The sequence below is a fragment of the Centruroides sculpturatus genome, unplaced genomic scaffold (assembly GCF_000671375.1).
Source record: "Centruroides sculpturatus isolate CEXI.00-Female unplaced genomic scaffold, Cexi_2.0 scaffold672, whole genome shotgun sequence".
Classification (NCBI taxonomy): domain Eukaryota; kingdom Metazoa; phylum Arthropoda; class Arachnida; order Scorpiones; family Buthidae; genus Centruroides; species Centruroides sculpturatus.
Window position 1 is genome coordinate 141,042 of NW_019384845.1, and position 23,602 is coordinate 164,643.

Below are 23,602 nucleotides of genomic sequence, written 5' to 3' on the forward strand. Positions count from 1 at the left end.
ACTTGTCTTTGATGATTAATAATAATCTCACCATCAGACGAAAAAATCAACAAAAAAAAATTTATATTAAAATTAGCTCCACAATTTATATTTTGAAATTTAAAATATTTTAAATGTATTTATTAAATATTTTTTTGTGAGAGACCAGATGAGATGGAAATTTTAATTAACCACAACAAAATATATCAAATTAATCAAGAATATAGAATATGTAAAATTTATGCATTAAAGAAAAATTTTTCCAACACTTAGTAAAATAAATGGAAGGATGTGATTGCATCTTTCCCTGGATTTACTTCCTTTCCAAAGGTGGCACATCTTTCCGAATGTATGTGTCACCAGGAACTTTCATCTGAAATTTATCTATTGGTCAAAACTTTAGCATTGCCACCTTTGCTTGAAGGGAGAGGTTCCCCCCAAAATAAAAAGATGAACATCGAAATCGAAAAGCGAGTTTGCCTATCCATATCCTTGTGCAAGTGTATTCCAGCCATGCTCCACTGACAATCCCTTCAATCACTGCCGTCGCCGAACCATAGCTGTGTTTACCTACTGGACATCCAACCAAAAACTGCCCCATCCAGGAGTATTACTCAATCCAGCAAAACCTCTTCACCCCTTTGTCATGGCAATCCGCAGCATCAATCAACCTACCAATCAAGGTATTTCACATTGCGTATAATAATGTAAGCTCTCTCTCTCTCTCAGCTAGGAACCCATTAACTTCAATAATCAATTATGTTATGCTATATAGCTTTATCCAATTTAAGCCACTATTTGAAAGATATAACAGAACTCTGTTATCCTATGTATACATGTAAATAATTCACAAAAATAAACAGGTATTTTTTCCTTTATAATTAAGTTGTAATGTGCACGTCTTTCGGTCACATTGTCTCTCAGGCAGTCTCCATCCTGGACCCCTAGTGTCTACATACGTGACCGCTCACACAAAAATTGAAACAGTAGCCAACAAGGTTTTTGTATCTGTCTTAGAGGATACAGTGTTGTCAGTCCTGACATAGGCGTCACCGGTCTGGTGCTGACCCTCTGGTCACATTTTTCTATTGACTTAGAACATTCCACAACTCTATTTTGTGTACAGTGATTAAGCCTCAAAGATAATATTTTCAAACTAATTTACAATTAGTTTTTAAAGAACTTATTCTTTTAAAGTAGTTTATTTTATTAAAGATATTTAACCTATATTTAATAAAAATAAATATAATAAAAATTATAATTACCTGTAAAGCTCTCTTGCCATATTCGATCCATCTGGGCATTGCAAAATTAGTTGATTCTGCACAATTAAAACCATGATTAAATCCTGCATGATAACCATAAGGAAAGGTTATCATAAATTCTCCAGGCTCTTGTGTAATCTATTAAAATCAAAATAATTATTTTGTATTAATAAAAATTTAAAGAATTATTTTTAAAAAATATTTGAATATTTCAATTAATATCTTATTGGGCTGCAATTTGAAAATATTGTAGACCTAAAAATTCCCACTATTGTCTGCCTGACACTCTTTAATCTTGAGAACAAAGTTAGATGGATAAACAGAGACCAGGTACAGAAAGCTTAGAGGAAGGATGTCCTAATTGAATATATACAAACTTCCAGTGAAAACCAAATGTCATGTTATTTCAATTCAAAAATTTTCCCGAAAGAAGTTAGGTAGATGACCAGCACCATTCTATTACAAACAAAAAAGTATGATGTACAGTACAGGAGCAAGAAACTACTAATTTAAAGTAGAGAGCATATATTTTAAATTAAAAAAATTATTAAAAATTGCAGCTTGGCATTGTGACAATGTCCCAATAAATAAACAATACAATTTTCTCATAATTATTATAATGATTAATTTCTTTTATTTATTTTAGCATATTTTATATAATGTCTATTCTTTCAATTCTAGAGAATTCTTATACTATTTTGGTATCAAATTTAAGTATATAAACATTACATAATTTTCTAAATGTTTCTTTGAAATCAATAAAAATTTCACTTAAATTTAATTTTCCAATAGTTTTGTTAAATACCTAAACTATATAACACCTTCAATAATAAGCAATATCACATACTTTTAAATAAAAATTAACAACATAAAATGCTCAAAACTATCTCACAGATACAGTTTAAACTATTACATAAAATGTAATAGTTTAAAACATTATATTTGTAATAATTATTTATGTTGTATTAAAAACAATTTTTCCTAGAGTTAATTTCTTTTTCTATTTATTCATTAAAATAAGCTTTAAAATCTCAAATATTTTGTTCTCCCATGTGATTTTTGTTATAACTATTAAAATGGTGTAGATTTAAATGATAATTGGCCATCATTCAAAGAAAAATCATATCTGTTTATCATTATAAATTGATGACTTTATTAACTATTTCCATCAGTATAGTATCAGTTCTATGTTTAATTTTAATTTAAATTAAAATTTAATTTAAATATAAACAGTTAATAAACTAATTATTATAACTTATTTTGATGACAGAAACAATTATAGTTATAATAAAACTTCTAATACACAGGTCTACATAGTTTGAAATTTAGTTAGTTTTTTTTTTGCTAATTTACAACTTTTGTGTTCAATGTAACTTTTCCTCATATAGTTTCATCCACTCAAGAACATCCAGAGGGTAATGGATCCTGAGGCAAAATACATTTTGGAGCCCTAGAGCAAATTAAATTATTATATGAAAGTAAAGAAAGTAAACAAAAAACACATTGTACAGAGACTGTACTTCCTAAGGGCCCAAGGCAATTTGATCCTTTTGCTCCTCCTCCTAGGCATCCTTGCATCTACCTGCTGTAAACCATCATAATCCAATTCAAACTTGTGTATAATCATTCTGTTCTGAATTATTATTACTGATTTTTTTTTCTATAACATATGAAACATGCTATGGAAAAAAATAAAACCACAATTACAGTCAAACCTCAGTTTATGAACCTAATTCATTTCTAAAAGTTGTTTGGAAACTGATTTGTTCTCAAAGTGAAACACATTTTCCCATAAGAAACAATGTAAAATGAATTAATCCATTCCACGACCCCAAAACAAAACCTTTTTTCTGTTTTTTTTACCTTTATAGCTGTATTTCATGCATAAAATGCCTATAAAGGCAATATAATGTTATATATAATATTACTTTATCTATATCTATATTTATTCTACATATATATTAAAAGCAAAACATTCTGTCACCATCAACTGAAACCAACACTTTAAAAGAAGCACTATAAATAGAGACTCAACTCTGACTGCCAAAATGAAATATAACCAAATCTATCAAGACAGACAAGTACTTTATTCACAATTTCCAAAATATTGTGTTTCAATTGATTTGATTTCAATTTTAATTAATTAATTAAAGTTTTGGTGTAAAGGCCAGTTTTAATTATTATTTTTAAATTTAATTATTTTTTAATTTTAATTAACTGACTACCTAGTTAAATGTATCTCCTAACTTAAAGTAGTTATTTATATTAGAATAACTACTTTAAGTTAGTAAATACATTTAATGATAGCAAGTACCTAGTATTAATAAATATTAATATTATAATATATATCATACTATATTAATACATTTTTGTCATCTAATTTAACTTAAGCATATTTAAACACGAATTCTTAAATGCCATTTATATTAAGTGAATGTCAATTAATGCAGTTTTTATTAATTAATTTGATTTAAATTCAACTGTGGTGTGTACTGAAAAATAGTATTTTTCCCACATGCACATTGAAATGTAATTTAAACAGCAACATCATCAATGATTCATTACATAACATTAATCAATCTCGGTGCCACTAACTTCTGAATCAGTAGTCCTGTTGTTGATTGGTCAAGCTGTCAACTTTCTTTAACATAGAAAGTATATGAAATTTATAACAAGCTACTCAGCAAGAACCATCTATTGATGCTCTTGCTGAGTAGCTTGTTCAGAAACTGAGTTATCATGCAGTAATTTGAGTAAATGTGGCATTCAAAATTTTATTCATAAACAGGGACATTCATAACCCAAGGTTTGACTGTATTAACAAACTCTTTATCAAGTCTCAGTTCATAGATCTGTGTTGTTATGATCCTCATACTAAATAACTTATCTATCATACATTTATTTCATCTCTTTTCTACAAAATAAGATGAACTGACAAAATATTTTCTACATTGTAAAGAAAGCTGAAAAGTTGTTTTATTGTAATAATACAAAATAATAATAATTTCAAATATTTATTCTCCATGCTTTCAATCATCAAGTGGAAATTAAAACATTTGATTGCAATTCTTTCAAAATGAAACATAGATTTGCACTTTAAAAAAAAATTATAGTTTGTGTTGTAGTTATTTAATGCGTTTTTCAATTTTTACAATTTTGATTAACAATATAATTTACTGCTTCACTTTATATCTACTAAATGAAAAAATAAAGTTTTGTTATCTCAAAGTTCAAATTAACTATAATAGTATATTAAACAAGAAAAGTAGTGTGTTTACAAAAAAAGGTTATAAAATTATACAATTATTATTAGTAGAAATACTATGTTACAAGAATTATGTAAGAAGACTCTTTTTATGTAAGAAGAGATTGTTTTATAATTTTAAATTTTAAAAATGCTATTTTTAACTTAAAATGAACTGAAGTTAATTCATAAATTACTTGCATATATATCCAATATACATACATTTTAATAAAAATTGTTAGCTATTCTTTGTAGATTATATATCTCCTTTAGAACATACATATATTGGTCACATTCAATTCTTGTTATAAACATATAAGTACAGAAAAAAAAATAATTTCTTTTTACAGTTTCCAAGTGTATTTCTTTTCACATAGTTAAAAATTAAATTATCAACAATAAAGTAATTATTGCTAAAAACACAGTACCTTATTAAAAGGAATGGAGTACTTCTTAAGTATCTGAGGTGAAATAAGAGTCATTTTATGTCGAAGAAAAGCTGGACAAGCAGCAAAATTGCTTGCAAAAAAGCCTGAAATTATTAAAAATTTAAAGATTTTATTCAAATAAAGATAATTAGAGGTTAAATTATAATAAATTAATTGACTAAAATCATATGAAAAAGAATATTCATTTTAGTTTCTAATAATTTATAAGTTAATGTAGTAGGCTCACTTCATAGTAACCAAAAGAATGAGTGATGAAACCATGTAAGGCTTCTCTAAATAGCTTTGATCATACAGGACCATGCAAAACCTTATACAGCTCACCATTATTAATTTTTGAAGTCTGCTTCTTCTGAGTATTTTAACTGGACAAAAATATTTTGTACTGATCTTGAAATCCTCTATGGCATTGTAATTCAAACTATACCATTATCTTTCATAGGATTTGAGAAAGGATTTGTTCAAAAGAGACTAGGATGCATAACAACCAAAGTAATGATAGCCCAGTACTTATTATTTACACTCCAGTGCAATTATATTTAGTTATTACGCAGCAAACATAAAATATAGTGTGGTGTAATGTGTTGTCTGTGTTCTGTATAACAGGGTCAACAATGCAGAGCCAGTGGTACATTTCAGTGGCAATGTGGCACCAGTGACATCCTCTAGAACCATAGTCATGCAAATGCAAATATATATACTTTTAGTTTTACTTAACATAATATAAAATCAAATTATGTTATGTATGTACTTTTAATTTTAATTTTTTAGTTATTAAATGCATGTATAATCTTTATTTTATATAAATACAGTAGACCCACCTATAAAACGGGTTTATATAATTCGGATTCGTATATAACAGCGAAAAAATTGCAACCATATTCATATAAACACGCTAAAAGAAACTCCTATATAATGGTAAAATGTCATCGCTGACTCGTGTCGCAACAGGATTGGTTGAATCTAGACCAATAGTGGATATTGCACAAACCGTTGAGTTTAAGCAAGCAGCGGACCTACTAAAAACAATTTATTATTTAATGTCCATAAAAATTATATTTATATTAATGATGTCTCCAAAGTTCAGCAAATTTTTCACAGAAAAATAATTTATCAGGAAACATGCGCATTCCCATTCAATGTGCCGCTCTACGACGAAAACAAGGTTAAGCAATGGCGTCGTTGAACGATGAACACTCGGTAAGTAATCCTACAATTTTTTGTTTATAGCATAGTTTATATGGATTATTCCCAAAAAATTGTGTGTTTTAGAAATGTTAAGTCTAATTAGTCTAGAATCAATTAATTTTATGGAAGAAAACCTTTCAAACAGCCATAATCCGTAAACTGCACACGTGCTGGGCTGTGATTGGCTCATGTATTTAAGGATTCCTACAATGCAAAATTCTTATAAAGCGAAACGTATCTATCGCGTTATATGGGCATCGACTGTATACAGTCGACCCCCCTATAACGCGGTAGCCATTGCTTAAGCTTGTTTTCATCGTGGAGCAGTGCACCAAACGATGGGTGCATTTTCTGATAAGTTATTTTCTGTGAAAAATTCGTTGAACTTTGGAGACATCATTAATAGAAATAATTTTTATGGCCGTTGAATAAGAAATGTTTTTTTCACAAGAAATGTATAAAATTATAGTACTGTATTAGACTTACAGTACCTAATTTAGGCCTATATACTGTACAGACGATAGTAAACTCAACTTACCCGCCTAAATTCTCTGTAGCGTGTAAGTAGTTCAGCTGCTCATCCACTATTGGTCCAGATTCGACCAATCCTGTCATGACACGAGTTGGCGATGATGTTTTACCTCATTTTACGAGTCTCTGTTAGCGTCTTTATACAGTTGCAATTTTTTCGCCTCGATATACGAATCCGCATTATATGAACCCGCATTATAGGGGGTCTACTGTACATATTTCAAAATAATTATTTTGTTTATTACAACATTGTGACAGTTTTTCAAAATGTGCTCTCAATGGTTTTTAAAAGTTTTATTATGCCCTTAACAACAAAAGTGTTGCCAACCCTTGCTGTATAATATAACTAAAACCCAAAACATCAGCCAAATTTAACCCTAAACTGTTAGACAATGTTGGACTATTATATAGAATCTTGATTGGAGAAGGATTCAAATCCCATTCTAAATAATCTTTATTTCTAGAATTTTCTTAATTATTTAATTAAATTCAAAATTAATTTCTAATTATTGATCTTTATGCAAGAATTCAGCTTAACTGTTTCTTTAAGTCAAATTCAAATATTTAATTAGGAATTAACTTCAATATAGCCTAAAAAATAATGTAGTAATTTGAGCTTAAGTTTAGTTCTAGAAACTACAAGAAAGGATAAATTTACTGTGCTGGATGTGGACGGCTAGAGACCAAACTAAAAGGTATTATGGTTAATCCAGGATCTACTTTCAGCATAGTAAAAAAATAGTCACTTTTGGTTTCTTAATTTTTGTGAAAATAAATTGACTTATTCATAGTTTTATAATTTTTCTGAATGGACCTTGTTACACTTGCAGTTGTGTTTGTGTGAAGTTACCTCCATGTCATCTAGATTGATTACGCTTAAATTTTGGTGGGCAACAAGTTGGTTTGTTCATTTGTACTATGTTGAAAGTTAACATATTATATCGAATTCTACGTAGTAAAAATTAAGAGTGAAGGTCAGGTAATACATATTACTGTATTGCCATCATTTATATTAAAGCTGTTAATACATAGTGTAAGAGATATGAGAATTTTTTAAAGAACTTTTTGTAATATTTAATGTTTATAAGATGTTTCTATGATGGGTTTTTACTTCTTTTCAATATAGCTCACAACAATAACTATTTTTTTTCTCTTATTTCTTTAAAATTATTTTGTTTTTCTGATATTTGTGATACTATCCTTTTACTAGCCATTCCAAATGTTAGTAAAAATTAGTTGAGAGTTTTTAAAAAACTTGATCAATATATTCTTATATTAAATGTAACATTAATTTAGATTTTAAAAAAAATGATAAATGATTAACAACCCTCTTGTCCTATATCCAATACTGATCATAAATTGTTCTTACACAGCTTTTCATTTTAAGAAAGAATTTTTCCCTGTATGTGAATGTGAAGAACAGATCACACTTAGCAATTTTATGTTTTAAAAGTTAACATAACTTTTTGTTTTGAAGAGATTAAGCTTTCAACTAAAATCCACACAAAGTAACCCTCCTATATGGTACATCTAATGCTGCATTTAGAAACAGTACAAAATTGTTCCAATAAGTGTTTAATTTAAGAGCCTGTTGTAATGTTTGACTGAATTAAGTCCACTAATAACACAGAAAAAATAAATTTTCATTTCCTTTTTCCAACTGTGTCTAAAATTGTTGAAAAAATTAACAGTTCAGATAAGCTTATTGCTATTTATTGTGTTATTAATGCATCAGAAGTACATTATAATTATTTTCTTCAAAGATAATCATGATCACCAGCTAATAACATCTACAATGTATCCAACTATAACAGAAGTAGAAGAACTGGCAACAAAATATAGCATTTATGTATCATGTAAGTTCATTAAGCAATAGAAATCCATCAAAAGGAATACCAACCTCTTACTATATAAGACAACTAGTGAAGGTCCATTAAGTAAAATCAATGGTCACTGATCAGATTACTCACACAGAACACAGATTAAATAATACTCTTAATTATTGTTCCATTATCTGTCTATAAATATGTGTTTTTATTGCTTGGATGTGCAGCACTCTTATTTCTTCAATGTTACAGGAAAAGAAAAATAATTTAAATTGTGATAGCTATCTCACAGATCCACAGAAAAATGTGATTTGTAAATATATATTATTTACAAATCAATATAATACAACAAGAACTATGTTATGTTATTTCATACATTAAGAAACTATTTATTATAAAAAAAAACTCTTACCTGCTGCAAGTCTCTCCAAACGTCTACCATGCTCAGGTGGAACAGCATACCATGACTTGGGTGCACCAAAATGAAGATAATTTATACTATATAAGTCCATATCTTCTGTATGCCATGCAAATGTGGTTTTCCACATTCCAAAATATAAGTATGCAGTGTTTACTCCTTCAATGCGAATACCATAATCTTCATTTACAAGATCCAATATAGTATTTAAACGATTGATATTAAATTCCTGCAATAAATTCATTTCTATTTCAAAACTTCCTTTATTTAACATATTAAGTAAGTAATACAAACGCTATATAAATAAAAAATTTTTACTTCATAAATTAAACAATAAAACATTTACTGTACATAATAAAAACAAAAGAACTGTCTTCCTACAATATTTATAAGGCAATTTTCTATAATAATTTTTCAGATATATATTGAAAAACATAATCACAACATGTATTTAAATTATAAAATTTATTCATAATTCTAAAAAATTTTATTGAAAAATTTTTACTTTTTTTCTGTAAAAATTTATTTACAGAAAGAGTAAAACTTTTCTGTAGATAAATTCTTTTTCTTCATCATCATCTGATTCATAACCTTGAATTCTTTTTCTTCATGAAGACAGATTTGCATTGCAAATGTAAAAACACAAATGATAAGTGTCATCTATAGGCATCAACAGATTATAATTAATATTTTCCATTCTAAACTTCATTATATAAACATTTTTTGATATACAGTTGTACAGTTTCTCTTATATTAAATTTTCTTCAACATGATTTCCCTAAATAGAGATTCAACACTATATATATCTTATCTTTAATATTAATAAATCAACAAAAATCTTTCTTTTTGACAAAAACTTCCAATTTAATTAAGATAAAGAACATAATCCTTTCCTAGGTATACTGATACAATGTTGCAATGTAACATTATAAATGTGTAAAAATATAAAAATAATCAAAATAATTAAATCAAATATAAAATTGAAAATAGTTTATACATTTAGAGTCTTTGCTCACTCAATTTCAGAGGTAATTTAGAACAAAATTGGCTTGTTTTTGAATTTAAGGATCAGTCTATCATAATGAACTTCTTTTGAAGTAAATTTTTGTTTAAAAAAAACTTTAGTTTGAAATTTAAATTTTCTTGCATTTTTTTTCTTTTTTAAGTGTGAAGTTTAAACTTCAAATTTATAAAAACAAAATATTAATAAATTTTAACACAATAAAAAAGTTTATTCTTGAAAATAGTTTTATATCATCTGATAGTAAAGACATAAAATTGCTACTTAAATCCATACAAAATCAAGATCAACTCATGAATATACCTTTAAAGACACACTTAAAATTATAAATTAGAAGTCATCAGAAAGCTTGAATTTGACTATACTTAATCTGAAATTGTTGATTGTCTAGTAAACTATTTTGAATCTAAAGACTTCACAAAAGATTTTAACAAAACAAATAAGGTATTGAAAATTTAATGGATTGAATATTTCACATTTCAGTAAAGAAAGATAAATATTTATCTTCAGCATCAAACAGCTACTTCAATTAAGTTTTTAAAAACAACTATTAATTATATATCAGTAACTTCTTGATCTCTTAACAAAAAGAATGTTGAAATCATTTATACAGAATACTTCATAAATTTAATTTTTATTTCAGAGGAGCAAATGTTATATTTCCCCTTCCCTTTCAATATTACAATGAATGTCTTGATGTACCTCATGCCAAGATAATCAAAACATAATACTTTTTACATATAAATCAGATTTGGTTTTCAAAATAATTTAAAAATGTATCTTATCTGAAGAAAATCAGGAATATATTAATCTAGATTAAATTGTTTAAAAGGATGCTTTTGGTAGCATTATTAAAGTTTGATTACAAATTTCTCTTTGATAGAGGACTTTGTGAATATAGAGAGATAATGAAATGAATGTGAATCAGTAATAACTTATTTGATTTTATGCTTACATGTATAGCAAATATATATATAACAGAATTTTCTATAATCAGACAATAACACTCATCACCTTCAAACAACACTAACTGAATAGAATGACCAATTCATTTGCAATTTTAGTCTTAAAGAAGTTCAATATGATTATGTGCAATGAGATGATTTAGAAAGAGAAAGAGACTGCTAATTTCTTATCTCTCCTACATAATCTATAGAATTTAAAGTGCTTTGAAAAAAATATTTAATATTTTCACTAAGATAACTTCTAGACAGTCTCACAAAACAAGAAATATTCTTCTTAAAAAATAATGTAAGAGGTAATCATATNAAAAAAACTCTTACCTGCTGCAAGTCTCTCCAAACGTCTACCATGCTCAGGTGGAACAGCATACCATGACTTGGGTGCACCAAAATGAAGATAATTTATACTATATAAGTCCATATCTTCTGTATGCCATGCAAATGTGGTTTTCCACATTCCAAAATATAAGTATGCAGTGTTTACTCCTTCAATGCGAATACCATAATCTTCATTTACAAGATCCAATATAGTATTTAAACGATTGATATTAAATTCCTGCAATAAATTCATTTCTATTTCAAAACTTCCTTTATTTAACATATTAAGTAAGTAATACAAATGCTATATAAATAAAAAATTTTTACTTCATAAATTAAACAATAAAACATTTACTGTACATAATAAAAACAAAAGAACTGTCTTCCTACAATATTTATAAGGCAATTTTCTATAATAATTTTTCAGATATATATTGAAAAACATAATCACAACATGTATTTAAATTATAAAATTTATTCATAATTCTAAAAAATTTTATTGAAAAATTTTTACTTTTTTTCTGTAAAAATTTATTTACAGAAAGAGTAAAACTTTTCTGTAGATAAATTCTTTTTCTTCATCATCATCTGATTCATAACCTTGAATTCTTTTTCTTCATGAAGACAGATTTGCATTGCAAATGTAAAAACACAAATGATAAGTGTCATCTATAGGCATCAACAGATTATAATTAATATTTTCCATTCTAAACTTCATTATATAAACATTTTTTGATATACAGTTGTACAGTTTCTCTTATATTAAATTTTCTTCAACATGATTTCCCTAAATAGAGATTCAACACTATATATATCTTATCTTTAATATTAATAAATCAACAAAAATCTTTCTTTTTGACAAAAACTTCCAATTTAATTAAGATAAAGAACATAATCCTTTCCTAGGTATACTGATACAATGTTGCAATGTAACATTATAAATGTGTAAAAATATAAAAATAATCAAAATAATTAAATCAAATATAAAATTGAAAATAGTTTATACATTTAGAGTCTTTGCTCACTCAATTTCAGAGGTAATTTAGAACAAAATTGGCTTGTTTTTGAATTTAAGGATCAGTCTATCATAATGAACTTCTTTTGAAGTAAATTTTTGTTTAAAAAAAACTTTAGTTTGAAATTTAAATTTTCTTGCATTTTTTTTCTTTTTTAAGTGTGAAGTTTAAACTTCAAATTTATAAAAACAAAATATTAATAAATTTTAACACAATAAAAAAGTTTATTCTTGAAAATAGTTTTATATCATCTGATAGTAAAGACATAAAATTGCTACTTAAATCCATACAAAATCAAGATCAACTCATGAATATACCTTTAAAGACACACTTAAAATTATAAATTAGAAGTCATCAGAAAGCTTGAATTTGACTATACTTAATCTGAAATTGTTGATTGTCTAGTAAACTATTTTGAATCTAAAGACTTCACAAAAGATTTTAACAAAACAAATAAGGTATTGAAAATTTAATGGATTGAATATTTCACATTTCAGTAAAGAAAGATAAATATTTATCTTCAGCATCAAACAGCTACTTCAATTAAGTTTTTAAAAACAACTATTAATTATATATCAGTAACTTCTTGATCTCTTAACAAAAAGAATGTTGAAATCATTTATACAGAATACTTCATAAATTTAATTTTTATTTCAGAGGAGCAAATGTTATATTTCCCCTTCCCTTTCAATATTACAATGAATGTCTTGATGTACCTCATGCCAAGATAATCAAAACATAATACTTTTTACATATAAATCAGATTTGGTTTTCAAAATAATTTAAAAATGTATCTTATCTGAAGAAAATCAGGAATATATTAATCTAGATTAAATTGTTTAAAAGGATGCTTTTGGTAGCATTATTAAAGTTTGATTACAAATTTCTCTTTGATAGAGGACTTTGTGAATATAGAGAGATAATGAAATGAATGTGAATCAGTAATAACTTATTTGATTTTATGCTTACATGTATAGCAAATATATATATAACAGAATTTTCTATAATCAGACAATAACACTCATCACCTTCAAACAACACTAACTGAATAGAATGACCAATTCATTTGCAATTTTAGTCTTAAAGAAGTTCAATATGATTATGTGCAATGAGATGATTTAGAAAGAGAAAGAGACTGCTAATTTCTTATCTCTCCTACATAATCTATAGAATTTAAAGTGCTTTGAAAAAAATATTTAATATTTTCACTAAGATAACTTCTAGACAGTCTCACAAAACAAGAAATATTCTTCTTAAAAAATAATGTAAGAGGTAATCATATTCTATATTAACTAATTTTCACAATACTATAATAAATTTAAAATATTCTTATATTTACAGATATAAACATCTAAAACCCAATTTTTAGATTAAAGCCAAATGATTGCAGAATTATATCAAAATAAATTAATACTATTATTAATTAAAAAGTAAGTAATTTGGCCTAGTAGTAGTGGATGGAGGTCTGGATAGCATAACTGGCAACACAACTGAACAGTAAGTGGGAGTTCTAGGTTCAAGGCCTATTTTGGGCCAATTCTTTTTTTTTTCAGAAGATTCTAAATTAATTATTAAAATATTAATTTAATTATAATTATTAAATTTATCAAGAGATAGTGCCTAACACCTACTTTTAAGCCAAAAAACTTAACATTTAATTATTAATAGTAGCATTAATATAGCCTGATATAATCCAGCAATGTCTACTTGATAAACTTCTACATTCACAAAACACCAGGATGAAATCAACACGTACCTGAAACAGTTACTGGTGTTTGAGAAAAGAAAAAAAAATCATGAACGTTTTCGAACCTTACTGTCTGAAGAAGAACTAGTAAGGTTCAAAAACGTCTACAATTTTTATTCGTCTTTTCTCCAACACCAGTAACTGATTCAGGTACATGTTGATCCAGAAGTCATTTGGTTCTTACATTTAATTTCTCATTCATAAATATCTAGGATTAAACCTTATGTTACCCACAGATTTATTGTAATTAATTGAAAGGAACAAGAAAGAATAATTTGAAATTAAATTTTTTCAGTTCAGATACTAATGATCAAATCAAATAAAGCAAATTACAATAATTCATAAATCTGTCAATATATTTTTCTAAGAATAAAAATTCTTGTTGTTATTAGTTGCTTATTTTGTATAAATACTGCCTTTCTAACCGTCACACAAAAGTATAGTTTTATCAAAATTTAAAATAAAATATATACAGAATTTTTATATATTTCTTAGATAATATTTTTGTAACATCAGAAATTCAGATTAGAACATCTATTATACTAACATTGCATTTTCTGTATTATTTTATCTAAATAAATCAATTTCCACAATACATTTAATTCATAATAAATATTCTCACTCTGATATAATTTCTACTTCACAAAATTTATATAGATTTATGCAAATTAATTATACTACTTTTAATATTTCATTTCACATGTTAAATATTTTTTACCTTGTTCAAATACTCAATATTTTATTATTGCAAGAGTAAAAATTTTAAAAATAATCAATAATATAAATATTTTAATAAAAATATAAAAAAGTGAAATTCAAATAAATATAATTTAGTATTAAAATATGAAATTTAAATCATGTAATCAAATGCTAACAGAATAATTTACAAAATCTTCATACACATTCAATTAAAAGAAATTTTATAAATTATTTTTTTACTTTTCATTAGATCTGCTAAATATAATAGCATATCTGTGAAAAATAAAGCAATAATTATTCACAAAACAAACTAATCATAATGTATTTGCAAATACTCAAAACTTTTAGAAGAATATTTACTAAATTTCTTTTTTCATATACAGTAGAGCGTCGATTATCTGAAAGTCAATCATCCGAAAGAATTCCAGTCGGTAAAATTTAAATTTTCGCTAGGGCTGTGGCGCTGCAATCTTTGGCTATGTCTTGGGCTACTAAAATATTTTACGTTTTTGATACTAAATTAACTTCTAAAGTATAATTTTTTATTGTTTTTATATTTTTCAATATACAGTATTTATTTTGTTCGTACAAAATAAAAAAATAATTTTTTACGATACAATAGTCTTCGTTAGGCTTAACATCAACAAAAATTCAACACGAAGCGACACGCAATGGAGAAAAATGCCAAGATGGGATAAATTAATATATTTTTTCGTACATAATCGGTTATCCGAAACATTGATTTTCCGAACAACCCCAGTTCCCAATTGATTCGGATAATCAACGCTCTACTGTATTTCCATTTAAATATTCCAATATCACAAGCTATTCATTTTTCATAAAACTGAAAAAATGACAAATGTTTTAATGATAGTTTAACGGTTATTTAAATTGTAGCAGAGTGGATCAATTTATTAATCTTTATGATAGAAGCATCTAATAACATTAGCAACAAATTTAGATTTACAAATTATTAAAGTAACAAATTAAAGCAAATCATTCAAACTTTTCAATATTTAAATTTAGTTAGTTAGGTCCACCTGTGCACCTGGGCACATTGGGCAGCAAAAGTTCTTCATCTCCTGCAGTCTTTCATGACAATCTGTGCCTTTCCACTTAATATTTAAACTAATAGTGTATAAATAAACACATTTTTTAGACATGAAATTAAGTAAATTTTAAAATAAATATTAATTCATTTATTAATATTAATTTCAATTTTATAATACATTTAAAAAACAATAACAATCATAACTTCAAAAATTTTTTGTTTTACTTATTATTAAGTACATATATTAACTATAATTTATTATTCTAAATGATGTAAGAGGTGTAATTTAAAGTAAAAATGTGAATTGTAAACTAATTTGTCAAAATAAATATTTTGACAAATTAGTTTTAATTTGCATTTAAATGAATTTTTTTAAAATTCCATTATTAATTCATGAATAAGCAAAAATTCATTCATTCGTATTGAAGTTCTCACTTTGTTTTTTATTTTTTTACATAAAAAAGAGTGTAGAAAGATAAGATGGCAAATATGAAGCATGGCAGATATGAAGCATGGCACATATGATGCACAGCACATTAATAAATGAATAATAAGTTGTCATAAAAAAAAAGCTCAATATAGTTGATAATTTTCATGTATTTTTAAATTTCATCACTATGTAATGCTAATCCACTTACATACCTCTACTTCAGGATCATATAAAGAACCTGAAACATCTGCTCCATATATTGGAGAATTATAGGAAATATTTTTCCAATATTTTCTCTCTAAATCTTCATAATCAAAATGAGATGGTGTTTGATATCTAAAAATAAAATATGTTAAAATTTTAATTTAAATTCTACTTTAATTTTATGAAGTATAAAAAAATACTATATTAAACAATAAACTTGGATGCAAAAATATAATCTCTGATATTGTTTTCACAATTCTTAATCTTTGGCCTACATATTCATTAGTTTATGTAATATCCTTACAACTACAATGATTTAAATCATAATCTATAAGATAATAAATCAATTATATTATTTTAAGAATTGTATAAAAAAAATAATCTCCATTGACTATTCCCATTAAAAATAGTCTGATAAGCATATTTGAACTAGAAATTTAGATAATATACCAAAAATTACTTAGTGTATAATATTAATAAATTATTATATACAGTAGGCATATACTAATCTGGCTGTTCCTTGCACAGGGATATGCCAGATTAGTTAGAGTACTGGATTACTGAAAATGTACACATTTAAAGCCAATCTAAAGGGCAATGAAAGATGTGACCTATGGCCTTTCAGTACTGATACTTTTCGCAAGCAGGCGGGCAAATAATATGGTTCAATGAATGCAATACTGTACATAGAAATGACACCCAAGTAAACATGAAAACAGGATGCATAATAAGACAAATATTTTTATGGAAATGGAAGTGCATAGGTGATTACACTGCATAGTGGTTCAAGAAATTTCAGATGGTCAAAAATACAAAATGTGTCATTTTCAATTTTTAATTAAATACTCTAGAATTTAACCTTAAACTCAAGACTTCATAGATATATTTTAAATTTTCTACATAAAGAAATCATCGTACAAAGTGAACTGAGGTGACAAAGTTAAACTAAAATTCTACTGAGAAAGGAATAATTTTCAAACACTAACTTTCAATCAATAGATTAGTAGTGTCAGTGTTCATCACTTTCTTCTTCACTTTCATTTGAAAATTCTGTAGATTCTTGTTGAAAAAAACTATATTATTTCTGTATACATATGCTTCTTCTTACAATGTATGTGCAAGCCTGTGATGCATAGATCTGAAATTATTAATAGTCTGAAGGAGATCTCTATTTGTTTCAATTCAAGATATTCCAATGCTCATAATATTTTTTTCAATCATTATTTCTTGTCTCCTGTGCTTCTGATAGTTGATAGAACCAACTGGTGTTTTATGATTGAAAGATCAATGGATACTTGATGGCATATAAAACCAGAGATATTTCTCTATTAAAAATTTGACTGTATTTAGTGCTTATTATTTAAATTTGGTTGTATTAACCCTAGATAACTAGACTTAATCTTCAGTTACATTATAACTACACATTCGTCAAGCGGACTACACATTAAATTATATTAATATCAACAAAATTGTTTAATAAAAATAAGAACTTGTTACATGGCACAATAGTATGGATAAATAGTAACTAAATAAGGACAAAATATTTAGGAAATAAGATTACACACATTTGCTTACATATGTTAACATTATGGGGGCCGCAAAATGCATTTTTGCATTTCATGTAACAGTGTTTTGTCATTCGTTGAGCTTTTGATAGACATAAATAGCATATTTTACGTAGATTCGATGCAGAATGAGTAGGAGCTTCTACACTGGGCACATCACCTAGAATATCCTGTATTATGGTTCTGATATCACGCCTCAAAGGCACTGTCTGTAACCGCTGTTGTAGCCAGTGCTCCATAGTTTGTCTCCCATCTTCATAAGTTAATCCCACCGGGACATCGGATTTTTTGTTTCTGACGTTATTAGAGACATAGATAGCATAGCTGTTTATTGCCAATAGGTTTAGCATATTATAAAACATGCATAGTGGCCATCTTTTGGGTTTGTCTCATATTTGAATACATTTGATCTACTGTGTCTACCGCACACTTTGTACTATTATATGAAATGTATTATTTATGGTTTTCCTGTATTTTTATCTATGTTAAGTTGATCATGAATAGTCGACAAAATATAAACAAGTTTATTTGACTTGGCTTTGTTGAAACTAATGTCTTATTGCTGTTGTAACAAAATATTGAAGTGCCAATAGTGCGTGATTTAAAATTTTTTAATTTTTCAGGAATTTCATTTTCATTACTTCTAAGAGTGCCAACTAAGGTCAAATTATAAGGTGACTTCAATAGTTTATCTGTCAAAGATACAGATGTGAACCTGTTATCCATAGTAATGCTACAGTTGGTTCCATATAAAATAGATGTTATTTCCTTTATGAAAAACATAGCCAATGCTTGTTTCTGAGGATCAGTACCTTTTCCCAAATATGGAATGGCATTTATCACATACTTACTGTTTATATCTGCAGCCATAAGAATGTACATAATGTACATGCCTTTGCATAAAAGTTACGTAGAAACTAAACTTTCGTCGAGCGAACTACAAGATGGCCGTAAGTCAATTTCTAATTGACGTGTGAACACAATTGCATCACACACTGCACTGTTTATTCAAATTATTAAGATAGAAAAAGAATGACTGGCAGGAAGCGTGGGAAAGTTTCTGAATTTCACTTTCGAGCGGAGATACGTCATCATGTAGACCAGTGGTTCCCAACCTTTTTTCATTAGCGTACCCCGTGACATGTCATATCTCTAGATTGTACCCCTCATTTAAGAAATTTAGTGAGTACCCGTATTGTTAATTTTACATATTGTAACTTTAAATTAAAAGTAAACGAAAAAATGTATAATAAAGTTGTGATTGCTGCAAGGAACATATTTTACCTAATAATTTTTTAATACTATTAGTTTGTGATACATAATATATTATTTTTTCTGCCATAATAACTAACTTTTTTCTGTACCCCTAAACAACCTATCGCGTACCCCTAGGGGTACGCGTACCACAGGTTGGGAATCGCTGATGTAGACGAATGATTAGTTATCTAGAGTTAATTTAAAAAATTTTTGATAACCATATTTCAAAACCTCTTTGAAGGTTAGTACAGAAATGGTAGATTGTTAAAAGAAAGAAATAATAATAATAAAATTATGAAAAGTTTGAAAAAGTATTTTGTAAGTATAAATTTGGAAATTTCACAAAAATTTTCAAATAGGCAGCACTTTTAAAAAATGTCTGATCACTGTCCCTTTTGCACACCATCAAGAAATAACAATCTCATGGTGGAGTTCACCTTTCTTTAGATGCTTCTCATCTGCCTCAATATGTAAAATGTTAAAATCTTCCCTCTGGCAATGGCACAATCAATTAAAAAAATATACATATATTTGATAAAATGCTGGGACAATAAGTATAAACTTAGAAAATTTACAAAAATTCTCAAATAGACAATACTTTACAAAAGTGTATTGTTGCCAGAAGGAAGACTTAAACGGTTTACATATTGAGGTGGATGAAAAGCCTCTAAAGAAGGTCAACTTTACCATGAGACTTATTTCTTGATGGTATGTGAAAGGGGTAAAGTGAAAAAACACTTTTGTAAAGTATTGTCTATTTGGGAATTTTTGTAAATTTTCTAAGATTGCACTTATTTTTCCCAGCATTTTTATCAAATATTACATAAGTACTATGCAACTGAAGCATGAAAATCTTTTAATTGAATTAAGATAATAAAAAACAATGATTTGATTTGTAAAAATGTGTTTTTCAAGACATGCACAAATTTGCAGATCTTTACACAGTCTTAAAGTATATACCTTTAATGATAATCATGAACAAAAATTACAGCAAACAAAATTAGGCAACTTACTATATTTCTACCTGAACTTTAGAATGTAAAAATAATCATCATTCTAACATGTTAAAAAATTATACTAATACCTGTAATTGTATAGAGTTAACAAAATAACAATTTTAAAGTAAATATCTTTATACATTATCTTTTCACAGGATTATTTACACTACTGTAACAATTTTTCGCCAGAGGATTCTACAGTTCATTTCATCTATAAATACAACTAGGACTTGGCTGATATTGAAAAACTTTTCAGTGCTATTTGAAGTAACTGACATCGAATTCTACAAAGAAAGGTTGGTGTCAAGTGTTTTACACATACGTGATTTTAAAGATATCTTGTCAGTCATTTTAAAGATTTATGTTTTATCTTCATTAAATTATTGTTATATATTGTTATTATATATTGTTGGTCTTTGATGAAATATAGAAAAAAAAGTTGAATTGTCCCAAAATTATTTTTTGCGTGGTCATTACAGTATTAACCTGATACATCTTTAATCAGGATATTAAAGAACTGAGTTTCTCCATTACTGAGAGGGAAAAAAAAAAATTGTTGCATGACAAAATTTGATCATTAATAGAATCTATGAATCACTTGAAATAACCTCTATTATTTGGAGAATTGTTTTTTAGGCTATTATACATTGTATTCGACAACAAACAATTAGATGACCATTTAACATGAAAGAAAATGTCTGCAAGAGTTATTTATTAACATTTTCTTGCTGTATTTTTTGATGCTTAATTTATATATTATATATTTATATACCTGACATATCCTACTTTAATTTTTAAATATTTTCAAATTAATTCAGAACAGTGATTTTTGACCTTTTTTTTGATAATTCTGAACCATTGTTCACTAGAGGGAATGCCAGATAATTGAGAGACCATACTATTGTGTGCTAGATTAGTGAGAGTTTACTGTATTTATATTTAATAATATAAGCAAAATGAAATCTTTCTTCCTTAATATTTAACACTTATTTGCTTTCCACTATACTCAAAAGTGTAAGAATTAGATGGATTTTCAGGTAAACTGGATTTTGACAATCCGTAATCAACCTTATTGTGTGCTGTTGTCACAACAAGCAGTCTATATGCACCTCAATTGTATCCATTATATGCAGGTCTGATCTTTAATGAAAGTGACCAGCATAAGTGAGAAATACAAAATGACATTTCAATCAAGAGTAGTGATGTGCAAACCAAATTTCTTTGAATTTGGCGACCCCGAAAAATTCAACATTTCAAAAATTTTTTTCTTTGACAATTCAAAAATTTTTTTATTTGACAATAAAAAATATAAGGCTTTTCTTCAACAAGTATCAGGTAGCAGTAAAATAGTGAAATAAAATTATATTAATTATAAAAATAGAATAGCATACCTCACATTGAATTCTTATAACAAAGTTTTTTATACTAAAATGGAGAAGGCACTGAGGTCGGCATTACATGTACGTTTTTTATCGCAAGTACTTTCGACGAACCTATAGCTGTCGTCATCAGGCGAATTTTGAAATTTACAAGAAGTTAAACGGAAATAATCCGATGTAGAATAGAACGTTTGTCAAAGCCGTTAAGAACACAAAACAAATACTCAAATATGTTCGAAAACTGAACAAGCAGCAAGTTGAAAGTACTTGCGATAAAAAAAATGTACATGTAATGCCGACCTCGGTGCCTTCTCCATTTTAGTATACAATATTTGGTGTGAGAATCATCATATTCATCACTAAAAGTTTTTTAAAAGTATTTGTCATTAAATAAATATTTATACCCATATGCATAAATAAAAAAAAACCATTGTTTCATAAAATTATGTGCTTTATTCAGACCTCCAATAGGACAGAAACATAAGCGCAAATACCAGAAAGAATTTCACTTTAACTATGTTGACAATTAAAAAAATGTCTGTCTATCCAGACATTGCAACAAAATTTTACACAAAATAAGGGGGTCAGAAGTGAAAATAGTTTGCACACCACTGATCTAGAGTACTCATCATAAATTATGAGTGTCCAGATGAAATTAAATCTAGATCCTCAAAGACATGATCTAATATCTTACTGTGCAGCTATTATTATATAAATTATTACTATAATGCACAGTACTTTGAATAATTTATATTCATTGACACAACCTTTTAGTTCCATTGATAAAAAAAAATTCTAAATTTTTCCTTTAGGACTAAATATTTTTTTGTCCATTAAATCAAAGGCCTACTATATATTTAAAATCAAATTTCATCACATATATATTTATAGAATTAATTTTGAAAATAAAATACTTACTGAGGACTCTCTGCTAATTTTTTAAATTCTTTCACTGTCATTGCTTTCTTTTGAATATTATACTGCTGATATAAACCTTGGCGTCCAGTTACCATTTGAGAAATTGGAGCAGGAATTAACAGCTCTAAATCATCATACCCACTTTTACGTGGATACCAGTTTTCTGGAGGAATTATCTGAAAAATAAAAATATTTTGAATCTTTTGTTTTAATTCATTTTTAACATCATTCTACTATAGTTCAATATTTTAGTAATTCCAGTTTTTACCAGCACAGATAAAGTAAATATTACAACAAACTTTGTAATGATATTTACTCTCATGAAGATAAACAATATAGTGCTGATTAAAAATAAATGACATGAGTAAAAAAAATAATTTTTCAAATAAAATAAAAGTTCATAATAAACTAATAAATTTTGCACAAGTTAAAAAAAAACTTAAAGAAACTGGTGATTTTTTTATAAACGTAATCCTTTGACTTTTATAACATAAAATCACATTAATAGATAAGCTTCTTATAAAAATCTCTTAATTTCAAAACTGATAATTTTACATAGTAAAATGAAAATATATGAAAAGATTCATAATATATTTGTATTTAAAAGAGATATGCCATATCACTTTTAAAGTGTCTTTTTTATACCTTAGCAAATTTAATCATATGTAAGAAGAATTTTTACATCATTTATTATACAGTTAATAAATACAATAAGAATAAAATTCTGTAACATTGTAACATTTTAATATGAATGATTTGTCTCACATTGAAGTTAAATGATAACAAGTAACAGAAATAAATAATTTTATAATGTATTCTCATTTTAAACTTTATTATACTGTAGTATACACTGCATAAAATAATTTATAATACAGTACAGTCTCGAAAACTCAGCACTCGATAACCCGGCAGTCCAGATAACTCGGCCACACCCTGGCAGGGCAAAAATTCCTTAGTTAATTAATTTTTATTATAGACAGCTTCATAAAAGTATAAAAGCTCTCATAAAGTATTTTTCTGAGGTCTGTCTTATCAGGTAAATTACTGTACACAGTGTATTCATTAATTTTCATTTTCATGTAGTAAAGGCTCTATGCCTTCATAAAGGATGTACTTTTCCTTTGTTTAAGGGTATTTGGG

At 26.8% G+C, this 23,602-nt stretch overlaps 1 protein-coding gene across 1 annotated transcript in view; it reads right to left on the minus strand.

Moving 5' to 3' along the window:
• LOC111630375 (lysine-specific demethylase 4C-like) overlaps positions 1-23,602 on the minus strand; it is a 102,461-nt gene that overhangs the window by 22,685 nt on the left and 56,174 nt on the right. Inside the window, exons 3-7 of the mRNA XM_023374464.1 lie at positions 22,463-22,638; positions 16,354-16,477; positions 11,202-11,436; positions 4,917-5,020; positions 1,245-1,382 (exon numbers count right to left, since the gene is read on the minus strand). Coding sequence (XP_023230232.1) covers positions 1,245-1,382; positions 4,917-5,020; positions 11,202-11,436; positions 16,354-16,477; positions 22,463-22,638 — 777 coding nt within the window. The remainder of the gene's footprint in view (positions 1-1,244; positions 1,383-4,916; positions 5,021-11,201; positions 11,437-16,353; positions 16,478-22,462; positions 22,639-23,602) is intronic.